Raw genomic sequence first — 25,980 nt, forward strand, 5'->3', positions numbered from 1 at the left:
ATTTATTGAGAAAAAACCCTCTCTTCCTACAGAAGGTGGAGTTTCTGCAGATGTTTGACCTGACGACTCTGGCCCGTCGGGAGGAGATGATGGAGGTGAAGAGGAGGAAGAGGAGGCGCATGCTGAGAGAGAGGAGTCCTTCCCTCCCAGCTGTACAGAGCAAGCGGCCTACTTCAGAGCAACCTTCCCCCCTTTTAACCCGCTTCACCCCAGAGGACATGAACAACAGCCCTGAACTGGAGGACAAGAAACGCTTCCTCACCATTTTCAGCCTCAACCACGTCACTCAGCAGCAGAGAAGAGGTATTCATGCTGTTTATCATGTTCATACTTAGGCTCTTTGGGGTTTTATCTGGGCATTTTCACACTAGAGTTTACTTCAGAGTCATATAATACAGTTAGATGTAGGACTGATGAGGGGCGGTAGAAGCCTTGATGTGGGCCAAGTGTAAAGTTAGCAAACAAACAAGAAGATACTTTCACAAGCTTTAATATTAATATCTCTCTCGCTCCCTTGCTTTTTTCTTCCTGTTTTTCAGATAATGAAAGGGTTGAGGAGTTGTTGAAGGCCATAAAACAGAAGAGTGTGACTCTAGACAGCATCAGATACAACCCTCACCCGCTGTGCAGGAGCCCTGCAACCCTATGCGCAGGTCAGTTCACGTGCATTTGTCCATGCAGTGACTCCTGTTATTTGAGAACACACTGTGGAGTGTTGTCAGTGTGTGAAAGCAGCTGACAGCTCCAGATGTTCATCATTGTCTGTTTTCTCAGCTCATTACCATAACATGTACTGAGTGTTTCACTGTGTAGATGACACTCAGGAGATGCACAGCATCTTTGATACACTGTCAGGGATGTATGAAACACCCCTCATGATAACTTCAAAGTCCTTTCAGTCCACTTTGGTCAAGAGTCTGTTGATGTTTTTCTATGTTCATGAATATACCAACCTGCAAACATTAGATGATTCTAATTATTTATTTATTTATTTTGCAGACCTGTCATCTAAATCTCCAGTCCATTCTAATGATCTGATGAATGGACGGCCCCCCAGTCCCTCCCCCTCTGTGTCTGTGCCCCAGCCCCCAGCAGAACCCCTCTACCACTCAGATCATCACAGATCCCTCTCAGATCCCTTGAGAATGAAAGACTCTTCGTTGCCCGCTGCATTACCTGACAAATGTCGAGCCAATGACAGCATCCCTGGCAGGAGCGCTAGTCTGCTGAACAGTGTGCGACAGCCTCCATTCACTAAAGAGAGTTCCACTAGTGTCAACAGAAAGACCAAACCCTGGGAGAGTTTCATCGCCGAGGAGTTTGCCCAGCAGTTCCATGAATCAGTACTGCAGTCCACCCAAAAAGCCCTGCAGAAGAGTAAAGGTAATTAGCAGTTCAAGCTCTCTTTAAGATTCTGTTATTTCATTGCTTATATATTTAAATTATAGTTGTAATAGTCTTATCTTCCCTTTTGTGACATATCTATGAAATGACTCTTTGAAAAATAAAAATAAAATGTAGGCTTGGGGCATTTTGTCCATTGTGAAATGATTGGATTGTTCTCGTTTGCAATTCCTGCAATCTCATTTGATTGAGTAGTTGTTCTGTCCTTACTCCAATGTATACATTATCAGAGAAGAGATGTTGTTGCAAGAGGGAAGTTATTCTGATTAAAGATTATGAGAGCACATGAATAAAATAAAAAAATAATAATAATTATGTGCTCAGATAAATTATTTATAATAATAAGACTAGACATAAATAAGAATAATGGATTTGTTTTTTAATAAATACCCAAGCAAATACAAAAATCATATTGACTGTTTGAATACATGTAAATAAATGTTTCAGAATCATGTTTGTTGCACTTGCATAGTGCTGCTAAGTGTAACCATGGTAACTTCTGTATTTCTGCTGTTTTAAGTGCCACCTACTGTCAGAGAGTGAATTTGCATTTTTATTCTGCCCGTCTATTGCTTTTGTACAAATAAATGTGAAAATCTAACTAAATGTGTAGACAAGAAACACACAGTGTTGTTAAATGGAAGTTAATGTCCATTATAAAAGTCATAATAATTCATAAAATAAGGTATCTAGAATTATTCACGTGTGAAATGCCCAGATAACATAAATGTATAAGTTGATAAGAAAACCGTGCGCAAAGTCAGACACTTTCTGATTCCCATAATGATACTCACACAGTGTTTGCATACTTTATCACTTAGATTAGAAGCAATATTTTTTTGAAAATACACAGAAACTTCAGATGTTTTTATGAAGCAGCAGAGTATGAAGCATCAAACATTCCACTCTTATTTTTTGTTTTGTTTTTTGTTAATTGAGAGTATCATCCGGATATTTAAAGTGCACTTTTTGTTTTATGGAATGTTCAGTGTAAACACTATAATCTCACTATTTATACTACAAAATGGCCTAGAATAGTGCATGAATGCTCAAATTTGGATGCACGTAAAATAATTGCTAAACACCCATTACTGTTTTCATCTGTGAATCCTGTCTGTTGTGAATCATCTGTGTCATCATCAGAGCTTGTGCAACTGCTCTTGAGAAGCTGCTAGGGATGGGTGATACCAAACCTTTTTTAAATCGATACAGTAGTTACTTTTTGATACAATTTTAACGATACTGATACTGATTATTTCTGAAATGACTGGGGCGGGCCTAATAATTTAATAAAAGCGGGATCCAGGGGTTGAAAAAAAAATGACCCGCACATCACTACCGTGCATGTATGTACACTCGCACAATCATGTGACACAGGCCAGCTAAATATTTAAGGGTGTTTTGGCACAAATATTACAAATGTACTTAAAACGTTTGCTTTAAAAAGTGATGCACAAACCCACATTATGTAATAAAACTGTATTACATATATTATTTACAGGTATTGATAACAAATAAGTAGCTTGTGAGTACATACCTATTTGCTTATCATCTGTCAGAAATGCTAGACACAAGACTGAAAACTTTTCCTGAATTAATAAAATTTAAATGGCCTGTGCATCACACAATATTTCTTATGTAGGCAAAGTTGAAAGGGATCATAGATGCAGAGACTGTTGCCTAAGTTAGGGATGGTAGTTCCATTTAAGACAGGATTCTGCCTATGTAGGCAGCAAGTCATAGCATTCGTGCGGCTCAGCTGGTAGAGCAATGTTTCTCAACCCTGTTCTTGGAGGCACACCAACATTATACATTATGGATGTCTCCCTTATCAGACCCATCTATTTCAGTACTCTTAGACTCTTTCAGACTCTCTTAGACTCTTCCATGTCTTGACATGACTCTTTACTAACAAGTTGAGTTGAATCAGGTGTGTTTGAGCGAGAAGGATTTGAAAACATTTTCTGTTGTTGTGTCTCAAAGAACAAGGTTGGGAAACACTGTGGTAGAGAATGGTGTTAGCGACGCAAAACCCATGGTTCAATTCCCAGAGAACATTTTGCATAAATTAAAATAGGTTTGCAGAACAGAGCTTTAGGTTTCATTTTAACATCTTATCTATATAAAATTATGAAATCTATTTTCAGAGCAGCTAATAGATCTAACACGTCTCTTCTTCTATCAGGTGGTGCCTTGGTCATGTCAGAACAGAAACATGCAGTTGATTCATCTGTTCATTATAACATTCCTGAGCTCCAAAGCACACCGGGCCGGTCCAAACCCCACCCACACCCCCCTTCTTTGCAGCCCAACGGACAGCACTGCCTCCCACACCCTTCCCGCCAGGAACTCTCCACAGAGGAGTCTGAGGAAGAGGATGAGGAAGATGACACAGAGGAGGACGAGCCCACTACATCTAGGTGGCAGGGCATTGAAGCCATCTTTGAAGCTTATCAAGAGTATGCAGAAGGTAAGCTGTGTTTTCAGTGGTTTATGTCCCTATCACAACTGATGCTTGATGGATATCATAGTTCTGGCCAACAGAAGAGCATTAAATCCTTATGTTGTGGTGTGTTGGTGTATGTGATGCCAGAGGGCTTCTTGAGTGTAAGAGGAGGACCTGAGGAGTCTTACCACTCGCTGTCTGTTTCTCTCTGTTTGACTCTAGAGCAAAGCATTGAGCGACAAGTTCTCCACAGTCAGTGCAGACGACTGGAGACACATCACTATAATCTCAGTCTAACAGCTGAACAGCTGTCACACTCAGTGGGGGTAAGAAAAACAAAAATGCTAACCTCTCTTTGACCCAATTTATACATGATATTAAGGTGCATTTTCAATGGTCTGCCAAGACACATTACTGTTTCCATTTCAAATGTGTCTACTATAACCACTGTTGTTCACATTTTGTTGAGATACTGTCCTCATCACACTCTAAAGAGTGCGGTGCACAAATGCTGTAGAACATAGCCATATGATGCAGTGTTAGATCATGACTCCACATCAGAAATATTAGATCCAGCCCTGGATGCCAGCTCCTGTCAGAAAATATTTGTTTTGTCAGGTATCTGATGATGTCTCTCAGGTAACGTGTGTATTTTTTCTGTAGGAGCTGATGGCTCAGAAGCAGAAGCTTGCTGCAGATAGGGAGAACCTACAGGCAGAGCTAGAGCACTTTAAAAAGTGCCTGACACTGCCGCAGAATCCCTGGTCTAGGGGTCACTTCAAGGGCTTTCCACCCAGGTGACACTCTACGGCACCACCGACCACCCACATCCCTTACAAAGCCCCAGACCCAGACTCATGCTCAGTTCACTCCGAGAGCCTAGAGAGTGATGGTGAGGAACAGAAGATCTGGCCAACATATTTGACTGACCTCCCCTCCGATGCCATCCTGTGGGCAAAATCACCCATGAACACACGTCAAAGCCTCTGAATGCCTCCAATTTGCAGGGACAGCCATACTGCATCATAGAGAGAGAAGAACACCAGTCGAAATGCAGCTCAACCTACCTGCCATCTCTTTAACATGGAGGTCACGCCTAGAAATGCACTTAAAGACAATAAAAAAAATTTTAATAAAAAAACCTGAAGAACTTTCTGGAGGTACTGCGTTATGACAGACTACTCTTTACGATCTAGGGAAGGGGGGAAAAAACATCAAATAAATAAAGGAAAATGTTTTATTTCGAGATTTAGAATAAAGTTTTTTAAAGAGGTGCTTCAGCATTGTATTGTAAATAATTTCAAAACGACAACAAAAAAAAGAATTTTGTATGTTTTTAATTACTTAAAACATTGTTTTTTGGAAGAAAAAAGCCTGCCTTTTTTTTTCTAATATATTAATGCTTTTGGACGTTAAGCAAAAGGTTTACTTTTGGTGTCTGCTCTGCTGCTGCTCAGAATAACCCTTTCAGGACTCATGGAGTGATGGCATCACTTCCTTATTGCCTGAATTACAGTAGCAACGGCCCCAGGACCCACCGCCAACATTTTTCCATTAAGGCCATCCATTACGGGATAACTTGAGTCCTTCATTCTGAGGATATACCCACTGATATGTAGGACCTAGAACATCTACTGTCTTTTATCATTGGCTAGTGGTCACTTGTCTCTCAAAGTTCCAGACTGCTACACTGAGTTTATTTTTTTTTTTCGTCATGAAGCAGCATGCAGCCTCTTTTTGGATTTCTGTTTCAATTAAGTGAAGGGCGTTTGTATTAGAATGTGATATTATGAAATCTATATCCCACTTGTGTGCACAGAGAGCTCAAGCGATGACAGTCTGTCAGGAACTGACATGCACAAAAATAAAATCCATAAATGTTGTTGTACGATAAGAATTACAATTAGTTTGATATACAAAACATTTTTGCCATTGACAATTACTGTGCCAAAGTTTCAGAGGTGGCATGCCAAAATGTTGAAAGCAAAGCTTGATCAAGTTGAAGAATTGAGTCAGTCCTGCTGAGAGTTAATTGGAAAATTGCAAACATTTTTCCAACAACAAAAAAAATCTGCTCTGCCCGAAGACGTTCTTGTTTGCCAAGTTTATATATATATATATATATATATATATATATATCCATTGTTTGTGAATGACGCATTTTAACATGACCACAAGTCATTGACAAAAAAAATTATTAATATGGGCCTTGAATTCTGACTGCCTGTCATATCTTTAATTTTCTACCTTTTTTATATTATACTCTTAGATGATGTAGAATCTGGGAATGACACACCTGTTTGTTTTCCTGCCACTTAACCCAACCCCCATCATGTTCCGTATGTATCACATACAGCACTGCATACACCATGCAGTTATAGACAGACCAACATGCCGGTTTTTGATCAGAATATAGTGCAAGAATAAGACACAGAGGTGTCTAAAATGCATCTTTGAAGCACAGGTGAGGAGTTTGCTTGCACTGTTATTTATTTCGGCTATGCTGATTCTGAGCAGGCGTGCCATCAGTTTGATTACTTTGTGTGTGTGTGTGTGTGTATCTGCTTCACACAAACCACTGCCACTGCCTGATGAGGGCATATACGAACCTGCCCAATACATGCACAGTCACACCCAAACTCAATGGAGGGAGGATGTTAGATGCTGTGAAACCATGGGGTTTTTATGTTTGTTTTTTCTTTTTTGTTGTTGTTGTTTTTTTATGTACTTGTTTGAATTCATTGTAATGTAATATATTCTTTGTTGAGTGTAGTAATTAGGTATTTATGGATATATTGCTGTAATTTCAGACAAAAAAATTAAATACTGCAAAAAGTTGTTTGCTTTATATTTTTATTTACAACAGTAATTCTCTTCCAAAGTTCTAGGAACACTTCATACATTGTCACTTTTACACAGACTTTTAAACAAATACAAGATCTTTTTTTTGAAGAAGAAGAAGAATCTTTGATTTTTATATTATTTTACTCGAATGGAATTGTCACATACAATTGAATACGGAAGTTCTAAGCGGCCATGCATTATAATTTTTTCCTTCTTTTTTTCTCGTTATAACGACTTCATTTTCTCGTTATCTCGACATAACGAAACTCTTTTTCTCGTTATAACGACTTAATTTTCTCGTTATCGCGACATAACGAAAGTCGTTTTCTCCTTATAACGATTTCATTTTCTCATTATCGCAACATAACGAAAGTTGTTTTCTCACTATAACGACTTAATTTTCTCGTTATCTCGACATTTTCTCATTATAATGACATCCTTGATAGGACAAGTACATCTCGGAGACGTCTATTTGACGTGTGCATTTACATCTGTAAGACGTATTTTTTAGAGTGTTTGCTCATCTGCAATATGTCTATAGGACGTTTCCTTTTAGATGTCAAATAGATGTCTGTTAGATGTCTATAAGATGTTTATGATTTGGAATGTATGTAAAACTTACATCTGAAAGACGTCTGTCAGACCTTTGTAGACAGCAGATGCTTTCCAGATCAAGAGATCTTTAAAAGACATCTTCCAGATGCTATCTATGACAGTTTTACTGTTGCCATAGTAATGAACTCAACTTTGACAGGCATCTGATGGACAACCGTGCTGGCGCTCTTACTGTAGCCTACTGTATATTTCAGCAAATTTTGCTTCGCCCATAGGTAATTACGTCTACAATACTGTACATAAATAAAGGCTGATCAATCACTGTTGATTTTTCCAGAGACAGTACACCAAACATTTTGTTTTTTTAATTAACATGTTTAAATGGCAAAATCGTTAAATCCCGTCCTACTGTAGATAAACAGAACATCTCCGCTTATTAACTACCTAATCATGTGCCTAAAAGAAGCACAAATAAAGATATAGGTGCAAACAGAATACAGTGACGTCAACCTTGGTTTTGATAAGCAGTTATTTTATGACACAGAATGCGTTGGTGAAACTCATGCATCCAGTAAGAACTTAATACACAAAATAATCATATTGATTCAAGCATTTAACATTTATGAATTAATTAAATGTCAGTAATGAACAAGACTGCACAAATTATAGTGATCATGAGGAAGGTCTGCATAAAGTGCAGGGCCGTAGCTGGGGTTTGTGGGGCCCCGGTGCAGGTTGTACCAGTGGGCCCTGTTTAAAATTGTTTAATTTATATGTTCATTCTATTTATTTATTAGTGCTAATTGCACAATGTTTAAGTTGTTTCATGTTTGTAGGTGTACAGGTACAGAAAACAAATAGTTAAATATAAAATAGCACTGCATAGTCTTCACTGTAAAAATGTAATTAACTGTCAAACCAAAATGTATTCAGACATTTTGCTCTATTTTATAAAATGGTAATAAAATATGATAAGAAATCAGAGTTGAACTGTCAGAACAAATTCATCTTGATAATATCCGATAACTTTGATAGAAAGATATGTAATGGATAACAATCAAACCAAACTTCAGACAACTGTTAGTATGGCAATATTTACACAACTATCAATACTTTGTTGAACAATTACCAAGCAATGCTTAATTCTGTTCAGTCTGTGGTGTGAAAAGGTTGCATTAGCAATTAAAGAAAAAAAAAACACGCAAAACATGAGGTCAAAGTGTCTGAATAATTTTTGGTCCCATTTTTTTCTATCAATTTCACTAGTTGTCCACTGTATGAAGGTTTTTTTTTTTGGGGGGGGGGGGGGGGGGGGGGTATAATATGTCACAGTTCGCTTTATTTAGCTATACTCACTTACCTAAATTAATTATAGTGTCCTGCACCTACTATTAAAACTTTATTATTATTTTTTTATATAATATATGGTGTCTGAATAATTTTTGGTTTGACTGTGCACTCATTCTTGTTAAAACTACGGAGTAAATCAGTCAAGAGCAGTGAGTGATTTTCTCAAGTGGGGTGAAAGGTGGTGACGATTATAGGGCGATCTCAACCGTTTGGCTGAGGCTAGCCTAAAAAGACGATCACGAAAGGTTCTCATTTTCATATGTTTTTAAGCCAACTGTTTTTTCGAACATACTTTCCAAGACGGGTATTTTGACATATTTTGTATGTATTTGTCGGCACAAGAGCAAAAAGAGGCAAATTCTGTTTTCAAGCGCGCGAGTAACCAGTTCAGCTTTTCCGCGTCTTGTGTTTGAATGATTTAAACTCTTTTGAATGGTTAAAATGGAAAGTGGACAGGCTTAAAAACATATGAAAATGAGAACCTTTCGTGACGACACGCAGCAGTGGCCTGTCAACTGTCCTGATCGTCTTTTTAGGCTAGCCTCAGCCAAACGGGTCCGTGTACTTTTTGATCATTTCATTTTCTGTTTGGAATGGAATAACGAGAAATGAAAACAAGCTCGTTTATTCGTTTTTTAATTTAGTTTAAAAAACGAAAAATTCGATTTTGACTCGATTTTTCATTTTTCGTTTGTGGTTTACAAATCGGTTTATGGGTTCGATATTTCGTTTGCACACGTGGGCGGTACTGAAACGCCCCTTTCATCTGATTGGTCAAACCGCTCCGCCTTCAGTACAAGCTTTTTTTTCTGTCAGGCAAAATAAGAGTCCGAGTGCGGCACTGACAAATACACTATAATAAAATAATGTCTGAAACCACCACTCACTGTTAACTAAGCACAATATTTGAAGCAGAAATATGTTGCTGGTCACGTAATTCGTGCTGATGAGACTTGCAAGCGACCCCAAAAATGTGAGCCACAGACAGTAGGCCTATAGGCTATGACAGATTATTTTAGCATGATGTATTTCTTCCCATTGATAAATACTGTGCAAATAGTTCCGTCTCTTTGGATAAAAGGAAAGAGGAAATAAAAATCAGGAATAGGCTGAACTAGGCTACAATAATATGTCCGTAACATTTACCACTCTCGTCTTTTATTTGCAACAAAAGGGAAAAATGTAATAGAAATAAAGATTATATTTGTGAATAGACGTAAGCATGTGTAGCTCAGTTCACTTGAAACTCAGTTCACATGAAAAGAAAGAGACAGAAAAGAGAGAAGCAAGAATCAGTGAACGTAATACTGATAAAATTAGCAGGGTTTGAGATTTATTAAAATCATGTCGGTTGAAAACGGCATCCTACCTATAAAATGTTATTAGTTTTATTTTAAAACGAATAAAATTGTATTACATTCTGAATTGTTCGATGTTTCTCTGAGTTTTCTGTTATGTTGGCTTGAGAAAGCCATATATTTAAACATTAGGCTATTATTATTATTATTATTATTATTATGAGAAATTTACGCTGCCTAGAACTTTAATGCTCCACCAAACTCAGCTCAGACCTTCAGACTGGTCTGACTTGCTTATCTTTTCGGACTGGTCAGACTTACCTTCCAAAAAAAAAAAAAAAAAAAAAAAAAAAATTCCCATCGACATGGATGCACGTGCAAACACTGCACATACTAGGTGCTTCAGATCAAAGCCTCGGTCTAACAGCACTCGTCAATGTCAAAATGACTGAGATGGCCAATCAGATCAAAGTAGGCGGGGTTTACTGTTCACAGAAGCAGAGCGCGAAGCGTCAGTTTAACGTTAAAGAGAGTGAGGTAAGATGAAGCTGCAAATCAATTAACATTAGTCAACTTTTAATAATACGTTTTACCATAGAAATGTTAAATGACCTAAAGCTATATCCAGTGATGAAAATTTTTCTGAAATATGGCCATTTTGAGAGAAAGAAAGTGGAGGGGGGGGGGGGGGTAAATTGTCTCTCTCTGCAGACAATGAAGCGATTTTGCCCCTTTGTTGTTGAGAAATATAATGTAGCGATTCAGTATCGATTAATAAAAGTAGCGTGAAAACACTCATAGGTTAATGAGCTTCTGAATGCTACTTTTTGCACAGCACGATCTCAGATCTCTGTGTGCGAGTGGTGTGTGTTGTGTGTGTGTCTGTGTGTGCACGTTCATCAATTAAAGCAGTGCATTAACGTTGATTAAACGTTAAAAAAACTTTTTTTTATCGTATAATAAAAAATTGTGTATGTACCGTTTAAATACAGAATTATATCGGGGTGTGGGGGGGGGGCTGTGTTGGCACAGTGGTTAACCATAAAAATAAAAAATGGCACGTCATGCCGAAAAGGTTGCTGATCCCTGGTCTAGACTCTAGACTAGAGCAATGAAGGCCGTAATACTTAATGCTGTCCACTAGAGGGGGCGATAGGATAGTAAGTCTTTTTTACTCTCTTTCCCTGTTTGCATCAGTTTAAATGACAAATAAAAGCATGAATTTCACTCATAAACAGGCCATATCTGTGTATGAGAATAAGCTTTATACTTCAAGCTGTAGGCTACAACTAATTAAAACTTGAACCCTACTTCAAAGTTTGCCACTCTTTTTTTAAGATATTGTTATTCACACAGGTTTTTGCATTTATTGCTTGTCCATCTGGAACTATTATTTGTCATAAGCTCTATATTTTAAGATGTACTAGCTGTTGATAAATCACATTAAATTAATGTAATGAGCTAATGTCAGGGCAAATGTCCTGCAAAGTTTTGCTAGGCTAGTTAAACACACCTGAACCAGCTAAGCGAGGTCTTCATAATATCTAGAAATGTTCAGGAAAGTGTGTTGGAACTGGTTGGAGCTGAACTCTGCCGAACATGATGCTCCAGGGTCAGGACTGGGTGTTAAATCTATAAATGAATGTGCAAAGTTGGGTGTCTGCATGCAGGTTTGTAGGTGCAAAAACCTTATTCTGTTCTCACAACACATGCAAACAAAACGGCAATGTTTTTAAACTTTTGAAGATGTCTTTGTCACATACCCTGCTTGAACCTTACTAACTGAACAAACATTCATGCAGGAAGTGGAGAAAAATAGAAAGAATACTGTTTTACACAAAACTCTTAGTGACTTCAAGCACATTGGATAGGCCTGCAACTTCTGTGATGACAACTTCTTCAGATCTGCATTTAGGGCACTGCCTTGAGTTCTCCATCCACTGGTCAATGCAGACCTTGCACCCCACCACACTCCTGCAGTACGAGGTGAACACAGGTTCTTCAATGATAGCTTAATAAAGAAAATATAAAAAGTCAACATTAACTGCAGCTGGTGCCAAATAAACATGATTATGTTTTGGAAAACAGTAAGTCAAATCATATCAATTATAGCTGATATCATGGCTAAAAAATTATACAACCTTTGGCAGTTATTGCAAAAACCCAGCCTATAGGGGCCACACACTTGCAACTGATATCAGTGAATAGATTGAACATGATTTCAGCCGAGCAATATCCATGCTACTGTTTTAGCTCCATATTTGTTCCTTCTAGTTTACTGTGTTTTGGTTAGGACATTTCAAGATGCAGTTTTGTGTGTGTGTACCTCTGCAGATTAAACACATGAATGTCTCCTTTAAAATTGTTGCTAGGTTTGCCCTTTGTGCTGCTCCCTGTGTAATGGAAACAATCTCCTGAATCTGTCTGGACACATGTTCCAAACCATGAGAGGCCTCCAACAGCTCCTCGATTTGCGATTTAAGGTTCTGAAGGACAGATTTTTCAGCATCTCTGCGACTATTAAAAAAAGGTTAACACATAAATAATTTTCCCTTATCCCCCTTACTTTTAAATAGTGGGTAAGAAAAGGGTAATTTGTAATTTGCAGGAAATGTATTATATTACACTGCAATACCTCAGACTCCTACTGTGCTGCCACTGTCTAAACGCAGCGCTTTGCACTGCATGGACTTTTCTGGAGTTTGGCCTCCAATAAGATGATCCTAAACAACAACACAGGCAGATACCCAGTAAACAGTACAGCAACAAGTCTTTGCCAATAATAAATACAATAATAATAAAAAAGTCTGAAACTGAATCTGAAAGAAAGAAAAGGAAAAAAATCAAAGGCTAAAAACTTGGTCTTTATAAACATGGCATTTGCTACTGAAAATATCTGTCTGCATTTGTTTCTCTGAAGTACAAATGAGCTGCTAAAGTTTTAAATCATGCTTTTTCATTTTTCCCTCAGTGTTTTTGTCACATGTTAGAAAGGATAACAAAGATGGGTTCTCATTGACAAGTACATTTTTGAGACACAGTTTGTGTAAATATTGGCCCTTTATTATTTCTTCAAGTTTCAGATTTTATCTTCAATTTATTTATTTGTTTTTTGAAAATAAGAAAAAATATACTTTGTGCAAAGCTCAATATTAACAAACATAGGATTTTATTTACCAGTTGTGCCCTCTGAATGCAAGATTTCATTTCCTTGGGTGTTGGTAAGGACATAAGATTCATCATTGCCCAGAGCCAACTTCACTTTCTCTAGAATGCTGGGCACATTTGCCTCAGATTCTGTAAAACGCCCCACCACTACTCGACTAGAGACCAAGCGTGCATCTTGTATTTCAGAGATGTGTATGGATCTATAAAAGAAACACATTTCTGAATTGTACAAAAATGTAACTTCAATCCAGAAGAATTAATAATTTTAGTAGGAATAATAATCTTAAAATGTTTATATTTTTATGACTTCACATATTGACATTATAAAGGAGTAGGATTTTAAGGGTTTACCTTTGAAATGATCTTGGCGTACTACCTTGACATCCTCTGCAGATTCCGCCACACTCCACCAGGGCTCCTCTTCTCTTCACCAGGGCTCCTCCTCTCTCCACCAGGGCTCCTCTTCTCTCCACCAGGGCTCCTCCTCTCTCCACCAGGGCTCCTCTTCTCTCCACCAGGGCTCCTCCTCTCTCCACCAGGGCTCCTCCTCTCTCCACCAGGGCTCCTCCTCTCTCCACCAGGGCTCCTCTTCTCTCCACCAGGGCTCCTCTTCTCTCCACCAGGGCTCCTCCTCTCTCCACCAGGGCTCCTCCTCTCTCCACCAGGGCTCCACCACACTCCACCAGAGCTCCTCATCTCTCCACCAGAGCTCCTCCTCTCTTCACCAGGGCTCCACCACACTCCACCAGGGCTCCTCCTCTCTTCACCAGGGCTCCTCCTCTCTCCACCAGGGCTCCACCACACTCCACCAGAGCTCCTCATCTCTCCACCAGAGCTCCTCCTCTCTTCATCAGGGCTCCACCACACTCCACCAGGGCTCCTCCTCTCTTCACCAGGGCTCCTCCTCTCTCCACCAGGGCTCCACCACACTCCACCAGAGCTCCTCATCTCTCCACCAGAGCTCCTCCTCTCTTCACCAGGGCTCCACCACACTCCACCAGTGCTCCTCATCTCTTCATCAGGGCTCCACCACACTCCACCAGGGCTCCTCCTCTCTTCACCAGGGCTCCACCACACTCCACCAGGGCTCCTCATCTCTTCATCAGGGCTCCACCACACTCCACCAGGGCTCCTCCTCTCTTCACCAGGGCTCCTACTCTCTCCACCAGGGCTCCACCACACTCCACCAGAGCTCCTCCTCTCTTCACCAGAGCTCCTCCTCTCTTCACCAGGGCTCCTCATCTCTTCACCAGGGCTCCTCTCTTCACCAGGGCTCCACCACACTCCACCAGGGCTCCTCCTCTCTTCACCAGGGCTCCTCCTCTCTCCACCAGGGCTCCTCCTCTCTTCACCAGGGCTCCTCTGTGCCTGAATTCATTCCTGCTTTAGTCAGGCCCTTCCCCAAGGCACCTCCAAGAAAAGAAGTTGCCAAGCCCAGAAAGAAGATAATAAGTGCCATCCTCACAGACACTCCAGCCGTTGCAGAGGAAGAGGTTCGAAAGAGTAAAAAGACAGCCCCCAAGAACAGAAGCCTTGGTGTGAAAAAACGAAGTAAATCAAGTAACTCAGTCGACTGCCTTGTGTGCGGGGAGGAATTTACATCCTCTGCACCTGGAGAGAAATGGGTTAAATGTGTCTTTTGTGATGGGTGGTCACATGAGTTATGCACAGAGGGAAATGAACATTATGTTTGTCACGTCTGTGATGAAGAGTAAGTTGTATTAAAGGGATAGTTCACTCAAAAAAGAAAAGGAGCCAATGATTTACTCACCCTGAAGCCATCCTAGGCGTATATGACACCTTCTTCTTTCAGACTAATACAATTCGAGTTGTATTTAAAAAATGTCCTGGCTCTTTCAAGCTTTATAATGAGAGTTAATGAGTATATTTTTTGGAAGTCCATCAGAGCACATTCATCTGTGATGGCAAATAAACCCATTCACTCCCATTATAAGGCTTGGAAGAGCCAGGACATTTTTTAATATAACTCGGATTATATTTGTTTGAAAGAAGAATGTCATATACACCTAGGATGACTAAAGGGTGAGTTAATCATGGGGAAATTTTCATTTTTGGGTGAACCATCCCTTTAACGAGTAAAGTTTCTAGGCTACACATCGTACAGTGGTATGTTGAAAATGTTTCCACTTACTATGTGATGAATATTTGTTAGATTTATCATTTATTAGTACTGATACAAAATAATCAGTTATTCAATTCATTCAAAATATCAGTTATACAGAAATGGTGTGAAAAGATGATTTTTTGTATCTTTACCTTGAAAAAGCTTATGCAAATGTTTAAATGTCTTGTGAAATGAAATGGTTTATGCACATTTTAAAATGTCTTAAGATAAAAAGAGAAAGTTACATGATTTTTAAAATGTTAGCCTATCGGTTCATGAAACAGAGGCCTATATACAGGTCTGTTTTAAAAGTAAAATAAAAAGAAATTGGCATGATTTGTTGTCTAATCTCCCTTAAATCACACAGTTGAAGAGGTTGAAATGTCTTCATAAATGTTAAGAGTGACATGTTTTTAATTTTTATTTATTTATTTATTTATTAATGTATTTATTTATTTATGTTTCTACTATGCCTACTGTAATAAGAAAAATAAATTATTATAATTATTGAACCAGTTTATTGTTGAAAATAAATCTTTGTCTACACTCAAGAATATTGTTTTAATAGATCAAAAAATGTACATACTGTGCTATGTGGAATACAACATTTAGTTGAGTATACTATAAGGAAATGGTACTACAATCTAAACTAAACAGATTTTTAATTTATTGTGTGAAATCTGACTCTTCCAGCAACTGTTACAACTAACCCTCTGTCTGTTACAACTAACCCTGCCCACGGGGTAAATTGTAACATTTGACTCTCGGCGCTTTGGGCGATACAGCACAGGAATGGTAGGTCCGACGAACATACAAACAGTGCTCATTTGTAAGAGAGGTTTGCATGTTGTTGGTTTAAAAATATGGTTTGACTAACCCCATTACTTTGTTAATTATTTGGCCAAATCCAAAAAGTGTTACGTTGTGCCCCGCGCTCCCCTACTGAAGGCGGAGCGGTTTGACCAATCAGATGAAAGGGGCGTTTCAGTACCGCCCACGTGTGCAAACGAAATATCGAACCCATAAACCGATTTGTAAACCACAAACGAAAAATGAAAAATCGAGTCAAAATCGAATTTTTCGTTTTTTAAACTAAATTAAAAAACGAATAAACGAGCTTGTTTTCATTTCTCGTTATTCCATTCCAAACAGAAAATGAAATGATCAAAAAGTACACGGACCCAAACGGTTGAGATCGCCCTATAATCGTCACCACCTTTCACCTCACTTGCGACGGCCCTCGTAAAGTGGATAGTGTACTGTACAACACCCCATCAGTTATATTCAGTTCTGTAGTGCCACCTGCTGGCGCAGTTTTGTAACTTCTTAGAGATGTCGAGATAACGAGAAAATCAAGTCATAACAAGAAAACGGCTTTCGTTATGTCGAGATAACGAGAAAATGAAGTCGTTATAACGAGAAAACAAGAAGGAAAAAATTAATAATGCATGGCCGCTTAGAACTTCCGTAATTGAATAAGTGGTATGAAAAAAAACATATTTGAGGTAACTGCTTGATGAAACTGTATGTTATGAATTACAGAATTAATCATATCCAGAAGGGACAAATCATTGTGGTGGTCACACAATCTCCACTTTTTGTCTTCAAAATTGTGTGATGTACAGTAGAGTGGACAGCGAGTTTCCATTTTTCTCACTTGCCTTTCAGCAGTAGATTTCTTTTCTTTCTTTCTTTTTTTTTTAGATCTTAAGTATTCTTCAGTAAGGTTAACTAAAAAAATGAAACATTGTTATTTAATCCCTTTTTTGTTTTTGTGTATACCTTGTAAGATGTAGACGAGGTGTTACCTAGATAAATAGCAGAAAGCAAAAATGCGTAAGCTTTGTCTTGTGATGAACCATGTTACTCAACTGTGTGCAAGAGAGTTTGGACCACAGTAAAAGTAGTACAGGGCCTACCCATGGTCACAGTTTGTCTTCCACTTCCAAATTACAAGATTACATTTAAAATTAAACATTTTAGTCAAAAACATTCTTTGTCAGAATCGAACTTTGGCCTCAGATGACATAAACCTGACAAATACACAGACTTATAACACACCACTTCCTAAAGAACACTAGTGAGATCCATTCAAAACACTGTTACGAAAACCTCATTGTGGGAATCAGGAATAATTTTGCAAATAAGTACCTATTAGTTTTCAACAAAGAGGTGCAGATACAGTGAAATTCAGCAATAACCACCAATAAAAGTTTACTTTACTGTAAAGAGATCTCGCAGTCGATGAACAGCACTAGAAAATTTAAAATTCCAAAGAATTGAATATGAACACAAAATACAGTATACTGTTAATTACTGTAAATTAATTCAATATCCTCTTCCAATTTGCATTACAATGCTATAATATTGCAGAAAAAAAGAACATTAACAAGTTCCTTGGTATTTTGTCTTCTGACAAAAGACTTTTATCTGCCTACCCTAGACAATCGTTTCTCCGTTTTGTAAGAATACAGTACATTCATGAAGCACTCGGCTACAAATCAGTTCAAGTCACAAGTTTGAGGGTGTTCAACCTGCTACAGTATTTACTGTACTTAGAATAGTGGAAGTTCTCTCTACAGCAAAAGTACTTGTACTGTATGTGTAAGTAGTATAAAAACCCTGTAGATGATCATGTAGGTCAACCATTCTCATGGCCATTCAATGCACGAGAAGATGGTCAACTATAGTGCTTCGTATTTCATCAGAAACTAAAGATCTTTGACCCAGGCCCTTTCTTTTATATTTACACCTCCTCTTCATGATTCCCACCACTAGGATTCATTTTCCAAAACACATAATCACCTTTGCTCCTGTTTATATTATCCTGAGATTCAGATGGGTGTCATCAGATTTGCTGCTTATTGTCAGCACATGATAAATGTATGACACATGAGGTAATTATATTGTGTGCTTGTGTTTTCTGAATGAGAACATAGTTAAACGTGTGCAAAATAAAAGCATTTTTGTGTAGATTTGCAGAAAACATTGCAAATCAAACATTGCAAAGCAAATTGAAATGTACGTGAAAACAGGTGTACAAATTTATTTAGACAACACAAATAAAAATGGTCAAAACATTTTTATTCTTTCACTAGACTGGTCAGCGACAGTGTAGCGTCTGTTTCTGTGTACAAGCTAAGACACAGCAGTGGTCACGAGTTCAGCTATGATTCCATACAGTCATCAATAATACATTTTCAAATACCTGTTTCAGAACATAACAGCAAACTCCAGTCTGTGTATGTTTCACTATATATTGCAACAAGGCTGAAAAATAACAGATCGATCTGGTAGAGAATTTCTCCATTATTTGGGAACATCTCAGTAGTCCTGACTTCTGCCCGGCTGCAGGTTTGAGCGCAGTTTATACATGTAGTTCAGAGAGTCCAGCAGAAATGAGCGTGTGGTGTTGATCTCCATTAGCGTGAGATTATCCAGCTAAATAGATAAAGAATGAGAGTTTATCAAACAACTGACATCTTAACAGGACTAAATCACACCATTTAAAGAATTTAAAAACCTGCATTTAGGCTTTTTTTAGGCCTGCTTTTAACCCTGGGTAAAATAATGTTGTTTCACACTAACTTAGAAAGGGATTAGCGCCACAGTTAGCCCTGAGACATGAAACTCCTCTAGAAGACAGTTAGCATGGCTTGTGCGTGGTTACCACCACACTGCTGTCAAATGTATACAGTTTGCAGCAATGCAGTGTTAGAACATAACAACCAGTTGTACAGTAACAACCACTTATAAACTGAATAATGTCCGCCTTTTTAAATATTCATGTTTGTAATTTGTGCCTTGTTGTATGTTTTTGAAACTGAACACCTGGAGCAAAATAATTATTAATTCTATTTTAGCTAATTGTTAAGTGAGAATATTATGTCATTATTGTTCATAAAGATTCATTTTTAAAAAAAAGGAAAAGATGTGTTTATCACCAAGGTGAACATGCGAAGCGTTCATAATATTTTTATTAGGTCAAATGTCAGTATGTTTCATGTGCATTTATTGTGCCTATAGCTCTGTTTCTGTAACTGTTGAAATGAGAATAAATAAAAGACGCAGGTTTGTTATGTCAACCTGAATCCTTATAAGTAGATAATTGGTGCACCTGCTTTGCATTTCTTCTGTAAAAATACTTTATTATTATGAAAATACCCTAAATCTCACGAAAATCACATACAAAGCATATACTATCGTAATCATCTGTAGATTCATTTCTCTGGGTTTTCTGAGTACAGAACAATATGCGAAAAGTGTAATCTAATTTCATCATTGAAAAAGACACGACAGGTTATGAACACATAGGCCTAATTTGCAGCGAATGATTTTCCTCCGAGTCATTACAGTGATTGCGGAAGAAAAAACAGACCGCTTTATTTTTAATTCCTCTTTAAAAATAAATTTACACATTACCTCAGTGATAAAACTCATGGATATGGATGGCAATAATAATAATAATAATAAGTATATATATAGATTTTCAGATTAATGAATGATGACAAATTTGATTGTCGAATGTTTGCATAAACAAGTGTGAAATACATAATTACGTAGCTTTTTCCTATCACTTATATTGAGTACTTTTTTGCATTTAAATCCTGACTGTTGACATTGAAAATGATGCATGTGTTTTTTCGAGGGTATCTGTAAGTTACTTGATTGACGTTTTGACGGTGACTGATTGCATATTTTAATCATATTGGGTAAGTCTCTTTAATATATTTGCCCTGATTTGATCCATGGCAAATTTATCTAACGTTATTATATATGATTTTGCCGTCATTATTTTGTTTTGAGGAATTAAAATGGCTCTTAACCTTGACTGACATATTCTATCACATTATTTTGACAGTTAAAGTTTTGGGCGGTTTTTTGTTGGAGTGGGTGGTTTTTTGTGAGCTTTTGGGCTGGAAATCGTCCATACAATCTGGCAACACTGCCACCGACGGTGATCTTAAAACACTTATAAGCTGGAGTTTAGCGATCTAATGAAAGCCTTGTTCAGCCGGTCTGTGTTCTATCATGAGATCACGACTGTATTGTTTGCGATTGTGATCGCTGAATAAATGCACTTACTCGATATTAGTCTGTTTTATTCTAAGAGTAAGATGGTTTAAAAAAAAAAAATGGCGGAATCCAATGCAGCGTGGGGGGAATCACGATACTGGCGCAACATCGTGATGTCTATCAGCCATCAGCTACAAATGTCTTTGTGACGAGTGGGGCGGGGCCGAGGGACATGGGAGCGAGGCCGGGGGAGTGATTGGAGATGAACTACACCTGTTCGACCCACCGGTCTCGAGGCCCATGGAGGAGATGGAAGGATATAAAACTGGAGCGACGACAGTGAAGGACGAGAGAGGACCAGGCCTGGGCTTTTAGTTGTGTTTTGGTTTTTATTTTGCGCGCATCAGTCGTCCGTGAGGGGCTGATGCGCTGCTTTGTGTTTATTTTGATCATTAAAGTTTTCTGTTGATTGTGCGCCGGTTCCCGCCTCCTTCTTCCGGATGAATACAAAGGTTTAATTCATTACAAGGTGTAGTTCATCTCCAATCACTCCCCCGGCCTCGCTCCCATGTCCCTCGGCCCCGCCCCACTCGTCACAGTCTTTTAACCAATGTTTTGTAGTAACCAAGAGAAGTGTCATCGCAGAAGAAATGGCAAATGTTACTCCTCAGACACCTGTGAACACCAAGCAGTGGACATCATCTTAATTATACTTCTCTGACTGGAATAGCAAGGAATGAGAAAAAAGTCGATGACAAAGTGAGATTAACTACATGTCTGCACTGACCATGATATTACTATATAAATCAATGTTTTCTGCAACAATTGGGGGCCATCTTAAATGAAGAGACAAACTGACCAACAGAAAGCTATGGATCTACTGAATGTGTATTTTTCAAGCATTTATTTTTTTTACTTATTTTTCTGCACAGTGATGACTAGTGAAAAATATTTGTACTAATTTGCTTAAAGGTATAGTTAACCCAGTATTCTGTCAATTTACATTACATCAATTCCCCCTCATTTAGTTTTTCTGCAGAACAGAAGATACTTTGAAGAATGCTGGTAATCAAAAGCAATAGGGTTTGTCACATGTGGACGACATGAAGGGAATGAATGATTTAAATTTTGGGGTAAACTATCTCTTTAATTAGGATGAAAAACACTTTAAATTTCAATCATACTGGACACAGCCATTCAGTGTGCTAGAATTAAATGGGTAAATAATAATAAGTAAATAGTAGGGATGTGCATCTCATAACTTAGGCCGATACGAATATCGATACAAAGCCAATGATACGATACATTAAAGATACATATGAAGCAGCTACTTATGTTATGCGATACGATTCACCCGTTACTATTGCAATGCGATGCGATTTCAGTTCAATTAGATGCAAAGGAAAATATATGATCACTTCTAATGCCTCGATGCACGTTTGATAAGGCTTATTTCAGTTAATCTGACTCATTGTCAAATGATTTGGCTCCATAAAGAAATTTAACATAGGCCTAGATCAAGCTTAGTGGCAATTTATGCTGGGAAACTGACCTGGTTTAAAGCAGGTTAACGGTCAGACTAAGCTAAGCTCCTTTATGACAGCTGTACCTTTTATAGTTTGCAGAACAGATAGCAGAACATTAGAACAATACAATCTAAAACTGCTCTTTAAAGCATTAAAAATAACAAAATTAAAAGTTGAAATCACTGAAATAAAAATGAGAATAAAGAAAATGACTATTTTAACTGCTATAAGAAACACACATTTGCCACGTTTCCACCTAAATTACCCGGAACAATTGTACCAGGATCTTTTTTTTCCCCCCAGACCTGTTGCTTTCTGCGTTTCCACCGAGATCTAACTTGATAACATCAGCCAGCTCGCCTTGGCTACTGCAATTTTCCTCATTGTATATTTACAATAAGACGAAATATGATATCAAACACCACTGCCTCCTTTCGTTTTCAATTAAACATTAATATCCGCAGAAATGTAGTTCAGGGAAATGCGCAGGCCTATATAGCCTACATTACAATGAAACTAAAAATAATATCAAACAGTATTGCCTCTTTTTATTTTCATTTTAACCCTTTAACTGTCACCCCGCCAACATTTACTTCACTATATTACAATTAAATATAATCTAATCTTGACAAACTATTTATCGTTGGAAAGGTCTAAGACTCCCAAATATATATTTTACCAATGTTTTTTGTTAAAAATTATGTAGGAAAAGTAATATATTAATTTATGACAAGAGTGCACCCTGAAAAATCATTATAACAGGAGGTCTGACCTTTGTTAAAAAAATACTTTATTGCCTTATCAGGAATTATAAATAAACTGAAAACTTAATCTCAAAATTCATCCTTTAAAACCCATTTTAAAATCAGACATTGCATTACCATGTAAATGGTACATGAATATCATGTTACAAAATGCTTTCATTCATCAATTACAAAAATGTAAGTTTGAATCGTGCACTATAAAGTCTATGTTCAAAAATGTGAGTGACAGTTAAGGGAAGGAACCGATTGAACCAGTTCACCAAATCAGACTGAATCGTTTGAAACTGTTCATGTCTTCAGTAAGCATAAATCCACATATTCACTTTTTTTTAACGTTGCTGAAACTCCCTCTGAGTTGAAATAAACCAATATCCCCAAGTAATTAATTTACTCAAACAGTACACTGACTGAACTGCTGTTAAGAGAGAAACTGAAGATGAACATGAGCCAAGCAGAATGTGTGTTGTACTAACTGTACTACGCAAGTGCCACGTGCGCTTCTGCACAAATAGTAAACAAAACCGAACGTCTGCACCATTCATTAACACGGAGACACACAGAATTAATATTTAAATATTATTTTTGCGGCTTAATATTTACAAATATGAGTGAGACTGCACGCATGTGTGTGCGCACATCAGACGGAACTCCGCTGTGCGTAATACAGAGAGCGCAACCATAAAGTAGAAACCAAAATTACATGCCATTACTCTACTTACATTTTTCCATGACTTGTTAAGATTATAGGAAAAAATACTTTTTCTCTCCATCAAAGAAACTGCACTTATAAATAGCAATTTCTCATTGCCAAAAGGTTATATATATGAATAAGGAATAATTCATATTCAACTTTGAAATGGCCTAGAAATTGTTAATTTTCTGATATTTTCAAATTCTTCAAAGCCATGGAAACCCTGCTGCATTCAAACCGTTAATCCATCAGACACCCATATTCCTTTCTGTGGTTCTGATCCACTCATGCCAACATGTCACATTATCTAGCAGTTGTATTTCACCTGCGCGTGAGCCTCCTGCTGGCTGATGAAACTATCCGCAGAAAGTCTTAGCTTGGCCACACGCGTGTCCCAGATGTCCTTCACTAGGGTTCGAATCTCATCGGCTTTGGGGATGTTATCTGCAGCACTGCACAAAAAAAAAAACTATATTTCAAAGCCAATGCACAAGTGTGCATGAATCATATAGTTAGTTTTAATGGCTTTAATATGAAGATTGACAAAAAAATATGAACGTTTGTTATAACATGCCAGTTAGCTTTGTTGGAATGTTTCACCATGCTTTCAAATGCTGATCGTATGTTGAAGCACCAAGAATTTACGCTGACATTAATAGGTCTACATTTTGAAAGAATAAAGAATAAGGATTTTTTTTTTAAATGTCTATCATGCTTAATTTGAGCAAAATTTTCTTTCATTTTATGCATTTTCAATTGAAATGGTTATCTTAAGATGGAAACATAAAAAGAGCTTGTGGTTTTTTTTTTTTCTGAATAGCCAAAAGTCTGAAAAGACTTTAAGCAATATAGCTGTTGTGGTTTCTGTTCATATTTTTAGACAGTTTTCTCTTTTTACACATTTTAAGCATTCCCAAAAAATTATGACACAAAGTAAACAAAAAAATTATTAAAAAGCCACAAAACTCTAATTCTGATTGCATGAGGTATTTTATCTGAACATGCTGAAGGTGATGTGGTACTTACTGGTTGAGTAATAATTTGGTTAGCTCCATGTAATACAGACTCGGAATAGGAGTAAAAGTGTCTAGTTTTCTCTCCTGTTCACGGATCTCCTCTAGTTTGTCTGAAAACAAAAATATCATCTGTTTTTAGAGATGGTTTCAAGAAAGATGGTAACGTTATCCAAGCACAGATATGTGATTAAACTCACCAGTGTCCATCCACTCCGGAGGAACTATCCTGCATTTCTGTCTCTGTTTAAGATTGAGGGCCAACCACACGGGGACTTCCACTGGCAGACCCGGGTTAAACGGACCCAGATCTCCCTAAAAGTTTGTTTATACACATCAAGTCATGTATTAATTCATGTGACTTAATTAGAATATTGCTAAATGTTCAATACACTAAGACATAGAACAAAAAACCATGGGTCGGGCTATATACATGGTTTGTGCTTCTATGAATTAGGTGGATTAATCTATTTAACGTCTAAGTATTAACAGTTGTTTGGGGGAACATACTACTTCCTCCGTTTGCTCATAAGATGTTTTTGCTTGCTATATGTCAACATGTCAAATGCACCAGAGATTATGTTTAGTATTTAATATGAGCTAAACCTTAACAACTCAAAACCAAAATAAGAAAATAAGGTTTGAACAAAAGTAATCATATTTTAGTCATACATGTAAGGATTAAATACCTAGTTAACTTAGTTATGTTATGTACGCAAACAAAACGCATAACTTTAATGACACACAGAGACTTACAATAATCCCTTTACTGATTAAAAACATGGACTAGCTATCATATTTACTCACCCCAATCAAATAGATTTTGTCGAGACTGAAATTCGGGATTATTTTTACCATCTCTTTCTCAGCGAGAAACTCTACCTCCGCTGGATCCATTCTGCTGTGGCAGTTTTCCCGCGTTTCTCTCGACGTGTGTCTATGACGTCAGAGAAGCGAGGAGGCAACCAAAGCCGCTCTGACTGAGGGAACGCGTTATGGTTGGAGCTGCCCTCTAACGGTCATTCTTCTTCCTCTGTGTTCCATTCAGAAGGGCTCATCCCTATGCTCTAATTTCTTTAAAGGGTTTACCCCCAGGATTGAAAGCCTCGAAGGGTTGAAGGATGTAGTGGACTAAACCACTATTTCTTGAAGTGCCCTTCATCACGTGCCCACACGGAGGCGCCGTCATCATTGAAAGAATCTGCGCAAAGGATCATTCCGAAGGGCCCTTTGAAGTAGCCAGTTTTGAGCACTTCGGTTTGGAACGACCTTCAATATGGTTGTTCATGATTGTTTTCACTCCGAAGTGCCCTTCGGAGGGCGATATATCCCGTTTGGTATGCACTGTTCTTCTTCCTTTTCTTCTTCTTTTGGTGTTTTGTGGCGGTTGGAAAACAAGCGATAGGTGCATTCTCGCCACCTACTGGACTGAAGTGTGGACCATTGATGGAATAGGAAAAGCTAAATCAATTTTAAAAAAAATTGCTAAACAGATGTCCTTTTTAATATGTTATTAAAGCATTATATATTTTAAAATGATTCAATTCTTCCTCTTATTATTATTAAGCATTTTTGACGGTTGGCAAACCAGCTAATAGGTGCTTTACCACCACCTGCTGTACTGGAGTGTAGAACAAACAGTGGCTGAGAAAAATAACAGAATAAACAAAAGAAATTAAATGAAAGGAACACCTACTATTCTGTGATCTTCATATTCGTTCTAGGAGACCTGTCTCTTTCAAATATGAAATTAACTGTACATGTGTTTTCCTTAGTGCTG

The 25,980-nt window shown here is 37.8% G+C and overlaps 2 protein-coding genes across 4 annotated transcripts in view; one reads left to right on the forward strand and one right to left on the reverse strand.

Annotated features, from left to right (window-relative positions):
• The window catches only part of gse1b (Gse1 coiled-coil protein b), a 201,476-nt gene extending 194,788 nt beyond the window's left edge, over window positions 1-6,688 (forward strand). For all 3 annotated transcript variants that reach the window (XM_059564764.1, XM_059564765.1, XM_059564766.1), the window contains 6 exons: window positions 33-303; window positions 540-653; window positions 1,000-1,383; window positions 3,590-3,874; window positions 4,073-4,176; window positions 4,514-6,688. In XM_059564764.1, the coding sequence (XP_059420747.1) occupies window positions 33-303; window positions 540-653; window positions 1,000-1,383; window positions 3,590-3,874; window positions 4,073-4,176; window positions 4,514-4,651 (1,296 nt within the window). In that variant the 3' untranslated portion in view covers window positions 4,652-6,688. The remainder of the gene's footprint in view (window positions 1-32; window positions 304-539; window positions 654-999; window positions 1,384-3,589; window positions 3,875-4,072; window positions 4,177-4,513) is intronic.
• Window positions 6,689-18,218: 11,530 nt separating this feature from the next.
• On the reverse strand, window positions 18,219-25,314 carry gins2 (GINS complex subunit 2). The gene is made up of 6 exons (XM_059564763.1): window positions 25,008-25,314; window positions 24,401-24,515; window positions 24,214-24,313; window positions 23,513-23,639; window positions 18,456-18,631; window positions 18,219-18,273 (listed from the first exon to the last, which is right to left on the reverse strand). Exons 1-5 carry the CDS (start codon window positions 25,095-25,097, stop codon window positions 18,515-18,517), a joined length of 549 nt encoding a protein of 182 aa, XP_059420746.1. The 5' UTR covers window positions 25,098-25,314; the 3' UTR covers window positions 18,219-18,273; window positions 18,456-18,514.
• Window positions 25,315-25,980: the final 666 nt, after the last annotated feature.

This window comes from Carassius carassius, chromosome 13 (genome assembly GCF_963082965.1).
Source record: "Carassius carassius chromosome 13, fCarCar2.1, whole genome shotgun sequence".
NCBI classification, from domain to species: domain Eukaryota; kingdom Metazoa; phylum Chordata; class Actinopteri; order Cypriniformes; family Cyprinidae; genus Carassius; species Carassius carassius.